This window comes from Impatiens glandulifera, chromosome 2, assembly GCF_907164915.1.
Source record: "Impatiens glandulifera chromosome 2, dImpGla2.1, whole genome shotgun sequence".
In the NCBI taxonomy this organism is placed as follows: Eukaryota; Viridiplantae; Streptophyta; class Magnoliopsida; order Ericales; family Balsaminaceae; genus Impatiens; species Impatiens glandulifera.
Window position 1 is genome coordinate 22,707,710 of NC_061863.1, and position 7,801 is coordinate 22,715,510.

Below are 7,801 nucleotides of genomic sequence, written 5' to 3' on the forward strand. Positions count from 1 at the left end.
GCTAAAGCAACAACTAAAGTCAAAATTTAGAGAATATAATTACCGAAGAATATTAAAACATCAACCGAAATATTTAAAAAGAAAAGACATTTTTAAAAATATAAGAAAAAAATGTTAGAGCCCTCCATCAATGGTTAAAATAACCATTGATAGAGGCAATGGAAGACTATTACTAGAATTCCCTCAAATTCCCCAAATGCATTAATCAATGCTCAAATATTCTATCTCCCCTCTCTTTAATATGGAGTTGTCATAAGACAACTTAACAGATGCATTCGCCAATGCCAGATGGCCCAGATGCACTCGTTGGTGACGGATGACCCATATGCATTCATCGTGCCAATTAACCCATATACACTCCTCTGTGTCGGATGGCCCAAATGCACTCACCAGTTCTGGATAGCCCAAATGCACTCGTCGGTGTCAGATGACCCAAATGCACTCGTTGGTGTCGGATGACCTAAATGCACACGCGGTGCCGGATGGCTCAGATACACTCGTCGTACCGGATGGCCCATATGCATTTGCCAGTACCAGATGACCCAAATGCACTCGCCTATGTCGGATGGCCTAGATGCACTTGCTAGTGCCGGATGGCGTAGATGCATTCGCCGGTTGCGGATGGCGCAGATGCACTCACTGGTGTCAGATGGTCTAGATACACACGCAATGCTAGATGTGGACTAGATGCACTCACCCGTACCGAATGGCCCATATGCACATGCTAGTGTTGGATGGCCTAGATGCACATGTCTGTGTCGGATGGCCCAGATGCACTCACTAGTGTCAGATGGCCCAAATGCACTCGTTAGTTCTAGATGGCCCAAATGCACTCATTGTGCTGGATGGCCCATATACACTCGCTATGTCAGATGACCCAAATGCACTCATCGGTGCTGGATGGCCCAAATGCACTCGCGATGCTAGATTTGTATGCATTAGTCAATGCTAGATGTGGTCCTAAACACATTAGTCAATGCTAAAGGTGACCCATATGCATTAGTCAATGTCAATGATGACCCAGATGCATTCATCAATGCTAAAGATGGCCCAAATACATTAACAAATGTTAGATGTGGCATGTATGCATTAGTCAATTCTAGTGGTGGCTCAAAATATATACCGCCTCTCTCTTATAGATCTAGAGTTGTGTCCAAGATAGTTTAACAACTTCTTTGGTAACCTAAATATTCAATTCTATTGTGCAAACCTTGAATACTTTCATCAAATCTACATAGTATGTAATACAACTTAACAATCTAGCAAACTTGTAAACTCTTAGAACTTGAGAGAGCGCTTGAAAGATTGATTCACACAGAAATGCTTAAGACTCGTAAGAATCTTGTAATGAAAACTGGGGTTACAAATTGTCCTCCAACTTATTCTTATATAGATAACAACTCAATGGACGAATTTGCTTCAGAGAACACCTGTCCTATTTCGGTTGGATGTGCTCCAAGATAGTACATTAGAGAATATCCGTTAAAACATGGATGTACTAGATGAACATAGTGTGCCAAATATCCTTCAAAGAGATCGTGGTGTATTTGAAACGTACAACACATGAAATTTGAATTAGTTTGGCACGTGACAGTCTTCTATAGGTTTAGCTCAGTTGTTGTGTTAGACTACTAATACTGAATTCTTGATCAAATACCGAATTTGATCAAGAACCGGAAACGCTTCATAAAAGCGGATTTAATAAAATACCGAATTTGATTAAATACCGAAAACACTTCATAAATCAAAGTTCTGGAAAAACCGGAGGTGCTTCATATAAAACCGAATTTGATCAAATAACGAATTTAATCAAATACCGGACTTTATAAAATACCGGAAGCGCCTTGTATAAAATCGAACTAGTTAAATTACTGGAAGCTGATATAAACCGAAACTGGTTAAATACTGGACGCGCTGATATGAAACCGAACTTGTTAAAATATCGAAAGGCCTATATAAAACAGAACTTGTTAAATATCGGATGTGCCTATATAAAACCAAACTAGTTAAATACCGGAAGGCCTTCTAAAAATACCGAAGTTAACATAATACCGGAAGCGCTTTTAAGAAGCCGAGCTGATCAAAAAACCGAAGCGCTTATGTAAAATATCGAACTCAGATAAAATCAGAAGTGCTTCTCCAAAATACCGAAGCCGAACATAAAACTGGAAGCGGTTGTCCAAAAGACAATTTGGACAAACAACCGGATGCGCTTCTTCAAAATACCGAAGTCGGACATAAAACTGGAAGCGTTTGTCTAAAAACCGATTTGGACAAACTACCGGATGCGCTTCTTCAAAATACCGAAGCCGAACATAAAACCGGAAGCGCTTGTCAAAAAACCGATTTGGACAAACATCCGGATGCGTTTCTTCAAAATATCGAAGCCGAACATAAAACCAGAAGCGCTTGTCCAAAAACCAATTTGGACATAATATCGAATGCGCTTATGTAGGAACCGAAGTTGATCAAAAACCGAATTTGATCAACTACCGAACAGCTAAACCGGACGCACATCTTTAGAAAACCGAAGTTGATCAAATACCAAATTTGATCAACTACCAGACATCTTTCCATTCCGATTTTCTAGAATTTCAGAATTTTTGCATGAGGCCTTAAAGCTCTAATCTAGGCATTTAGAAAGCTTCTCTAAGTGTTAATGAGTGTTCTCCAACTCTTAGTAAACTTCCAATTTACTCTCTATTTCGAAATACTAGTCTAGATTGAAATTTTTATATTTCATTTTTATAGTTTCATATATTGCCTGGTTGTTCGATTTAGTGATTGGGAAATGATCCTAGGATCATTTGTAAACTTTTTGTTGAAGCTAGACCCGATAATTCAACCTAAATAAGAAACCCCTAACTTTGAATATAAAAAATTTAAAATCGGGTTTTCTATTCTTGAGTTATTGCTAAAGAACAACAACCTATAAAGTTTCCCAACATGTTTCTAAAGATGTTGAGAATCTATTTAGACTAATTTCAATCCATCCCGATAATGTTGCATCAAAAACCATTTTTTTTTATAAAAAATAACATTTCAGTTCTTGAATTGGTCAAAATGAACAACTAGTGTAATGTTTTAGTTTCATTCAACCATATGAAACATAAGGAAGTTATTCACAAGGTCTTGACGCTTCATTAAAGCCCAAAAACCATAACCCGTTAATTGGCAATAAAAAATTTTGGTTTAAATGAAACCTCTTCCCGATTGAATTACACGTCGGGATGATGTTCAAAATAATCCTGGGAGCTTTGTGAAGCTTCCCATGCCCTTGGATCAAAGGATCTGGGCCCTAAACAAAAATCACCAAACCTATAGTTTGATATTTTTAAGGAACGAGAAACCTAGCCTAGGTTTAGCCTCGACCGAGGAATTTGATTGAGGACTCTAGCACCCCATCGAGAATCTTCGAACCTCGGCCGAGGGGATTCGATCGTGGGTTTAAAGCACCCCAATCGAGAATCTCTTAACCTCGACCGATAAGGTCCGACCGAGAATTCTCGCACCCAACCGAGGACTCCCACACCTTGACTGAGGACTTCGGAACCCCGACCGAACATCATCGCACCTCAACCGAGGGGTTCCAATCTAAGAACAAGGGTTTAACCCCAGAAGGATGAAATTCGCACCGAGGAACGATAACACCGGTCCAAGGGCCTATTTGGTTCACCGTTTTAATTTTTAAAAATATTTTTATAATTGTGGAAACCCTAACTATTTTTTTAAAATTAATATAAATTAGAAAATGATTTTATAATATTTTTGGAATATTTTCAAAAAAACATTTTAATAAGGGCTCGTTTGGGATTTATTTTAAACCATAATGCATTTAAAATTGATATTCTTCAGGTACATTCATATTCAATCGTCTCACTAGAAGTATTAGTATTTAATTATTGTTGTTACAATTTTTAAATACACGAAAACATGTGCATGTCTAGAACTAGACAAATAATTGGTTGAAAAAACATTATGCAACCAATTTTCCAAAACCAAAATTATATAAAGTAGAGACCATTTTTTTTAACAAGTACAGAGGATATAGCACAAAAGTTTTTTTCGAGTATCACCAAACTACGAACCAAAAAGAAACTCTAATTAAAAATACGTTTATACACGTATACTTTTTTTTTTTTGATTTTTACCATTGACTTTATTAAATAATAATCTTTTAAATTAATTATTTTTAATTAATTTAAATATAAATTTATCAAAATTAAATTTTAGTTTAATTATTTTAAATCTAAAAAATTATTTGAGATTGGATCATAATTAATTATTATTACAATTAATTAAAAAAGATAAGAACATATTTATAAATCTTTTAAAATAATATTTATTTAAAAAAAAAAAAATATGACACGTAAACCACCTCTTGCTTTTCTTTTCTACTTGTTACCACTATCATTGTTTTTGTTTTTATTTTACTATCATCTTTTAAATATATGATTTTTATGCTTATTTTCCTATTATTTGGTAGATTAATTTTAATGGGTCAAGGATTAATTTTAATGGGTCAAGTATAAGGTAAAAAATTATTATAAATGTATCCAAAAATTATATATTTTTTTTATGGATTTTACTATATAAACATTTAATTGTGTAATTTGTTTTCTCTCTATTTTAGTACTATTATTTTTATCATTTAATATTTATTAATTTAATTAAATATTGAAATATTTGATCTTAATTATTAATTTGAAATCAACAAATGTCTTATAAAATTATAATATAAAATATCAATATTTGGTAACTCAGCGCTCTAAGCATAATAATCTCATAATAGTTTGATAATTTTTCTAAACATAATAATCTCATAATAGTTTGATAATTTTTATAATTTAATTGATAATTAAAAATAAGTTATGTTTGATTTTTTTTAAGTAAACCAAATCTTTAAAGAAAAGGGATAAAGGTAAATACTATTTAAAATCAAAACTTAAATGATTTTTTTAAAATTTTGATTATTTGCCTAGCAATTTTTAATGTGATCATTAAAATAATAGTGAATTGGATACCTTAGTTCATAAGAAATTTGACAAACATAAAAATAAAAAATGAAAATAAAAATAAATATCTGACAAGTCAAGATATTTTATCTAATTCTCACCCCAATCTATCTAAAGAAATAGAAGTCTCTAGTCTCCTTCAATCTACACTTTGAAAATTCAAAATTTGGAGAGAGAAGTGAAATGGAAATTTGGTTCTTCGTTCTCGTTACCCTCTGTGTCGCCACTCTTCTCAAGTCAATATTCAATTTCTTCACCTCTTCTTCCTCCGATGTCTCAAAGAAGAAGAAGAAGCCACTTCCGCCTGGTCCAACCGCTGTTCCGATCATCGGAAGATTCACGTGGCTCGGTATGTCCTTAACCAAGATGGAGCCTTACCTTAAATCTCTCAAACTCAAATACGGCCCCATAATCACCCTTCATATCACTTCCCGCCCGTCCATCTTTATCGCAAGCCACTCCCTTGCCCATAAAGCCCTAGTCGAGAAGGGGGCCGTCTTCTCCGATCGACCAGGCATCGCCCCAATATCCAGGATCACTAGCAGCAATCGAAGAAGCATTAACACCGCGTCCTACGGCCAGACATGGCGACTTCTCCGCCGGAATATGGCTTCCGAGATGTTCCACCCCTCCCGAATCAAGTCCTTTTCAACCGCCAGGAAATGGGTCCTCGAAATCCTCCTGGACCGCTTCCGAGAACGCTCCTCCCACGGCGCGGCGGTGCCGGTGTTGGAAGATTTCCGGTACGCGATGTTTTGCCTATTGGTGCTTATGTGCTTCGGTGACAAATTGGGAGAAGACCAAATCAAGAAAATCGAGAAAGTTGAGAGGGCAATGATTGTGGATTTCACTAGATTCGGCATACTCAATTTGTGGCCTCGAATTGGTAAAATAGTTTTCAGGAAACGATGGGAAGAGCTAATTCGTCTCCGGCAGAACCAGGAAGACGTCCTGATTCCGCTCATCAGAGCCCGAAGAGAGAAACTCATGAGAGAAGGAAATACTGACGCCGCCGCCACGGTTGCATACGTTGACACGCTATTTGATCTGGAATGGCCGGAGGAGAAGAGGAAACTGACCGATTCGGAAATTGTGACTCTCTGCAATGAATTTCTCAACGCCGGAACTGATACAACCTCAACCGCCCTGCAATGGATCATGGCGAATCTGGTAAAGTACCCTGTAATCCAAACCAAACTGTACCAAGAAATCTCCAGCAATTCGGAGAAAGAAAGAGAAATAAGGGAGGAAGATCTCCGGGGAATGAATTATCTGAAGGCGGTTGTGTTGGAAGGGCTCCGGCTACACCCGCCGGGGCACTTTATTCTTCCTCACAAAGTTACCGAAGACGTGGAGCTGGAGGGATATTTGGTGCCGAAAGAAGGGACTGTGAATGTCCTGGTGGCGGAATTGGGGAGGGACCCGACGGTTTGGGTGGAGGCGCTTGAGTTCAAGCCAGAGAGGTTCATTGAGGAATCAGGAGAGTTGATTGATGTGGATATTACGGGGAGCAGAGAGATAAAGATGATGCCTTTCGGGGCAGGAAGGAGGATCTGCCCTGGAATGAATCTGGCTCTCATACACTTGGAATACTTCGTGGCGAATTTGATTAAGAATTTCGAGTGGGAAGCTGCTGATGAGAAAGATATTGATATGTCGGAGAAACAAGAGTTTACCACTGTCATGAACACGCCATTGCAGGCTAAGCTCACACCTCGTGCTTCTTAGTAAGAGGAGGAGGTGTGAAGTTCAATTTGTTCCTTTTGTTTTCTTCTGGATAATGCAATGTGCAATTTTCTCACAGATTCTATTTTTTTTTAATGTAAGAATTTAAGATAATCCATCATTGTGTCATTCAATTGGTCATTTAGAACTCGTTGATTATATAGTCTTTCCATCGGGAGGAAGGACGTGGAGCTTCCCGGTTTTCCAAGAACGTTTGTCGGACAAAATTGAACAAGTGAATTAATGCTTAAAATTCAATCAAATTCTGATCAAAACACTCCTTAACTTGCTCGAACTTAATTGAATAACCAGAAAACAATTCTAAACCGATTTGCATCTTTCTATTTTTATAAAATCCGGTTATCAACATTTTTCTAAAATCTTTTATGAATTCTCCAACAAGTGATTATAGTTCTTCTAAAACTTACAAATCAAATATGGATTTGTTTATGAATTATCACCTTTGGACAAGAACTAGAAATGATGATTTAAATTTCTTGAATTTTATTTTTATACTGGGAGAAAGATATTTACGTTGAATATAGAATTCTAACTCAACAAAAGTTAGCAAATAACATTTAGAACGTCCCCTCTCTCAGTGTTGTAAAACATTTAAGGGCTGGACCATACCATTTTACACCAAAACCAATGTTCCAAAAGATGAGATAGTTTCTCCATGCGGCTACCAAATCTGGGTCTTCTAACCCGTCAAAAAGTCTTTCCAATGTAGGATTTGAACTTATACCTTCGGTTTAGAAGACCGATGACTCGTTTGTCGTCCCCTCAGAACTAACGCAGGGCTAAGTATAGTTTCATCTCTTAAAGTGACGGTTATGGTTGTATTAGCGGCAAGAGGAACGTAGGCACCATCAAATTATATTAATGGATTTAATTGAAACAATAATCTTTAAAATTAAAATGAGTAAAAAAACTTGTATTATAAAGAGAATCGTTACATAGAAATACTTCAAAAATTTGAGTAACCGTATTTGCGTTTGGAGACGGTCCTAGCCTCATTATTCAATTCACGCGACTAAAATTTTGAAAATATCTGAAAAAAG

The 7,801-nt window shown here is 36.6% G+C and overlaps 1 protein-coding gene across 1 annotated transcript; it reads left to right on the plus strand.

Moving 5' to 3' along the window:
• Positions 1–5,146: 5,146 nt before the first annotated feature.
• LOC124925885 (cytochrome P450 89A2-like) lies at positions 5,147–6,881 on the plus strand. The gene has a single exon (XM_047466006.1). It carries the CDS (start codon positions 5,199–5,201, stop codon positions 6,741–6,743), a length of 1,545 nt encoding a protein of 514 aa, XP_047321962.1. The 5' UTR covers positions 5,147–5,198; the 3' UTR covers positions 6,744–6,881.
• The last annotated feature ends 920 nt before the right edge of the window (positions 6,882–7,801 follow it).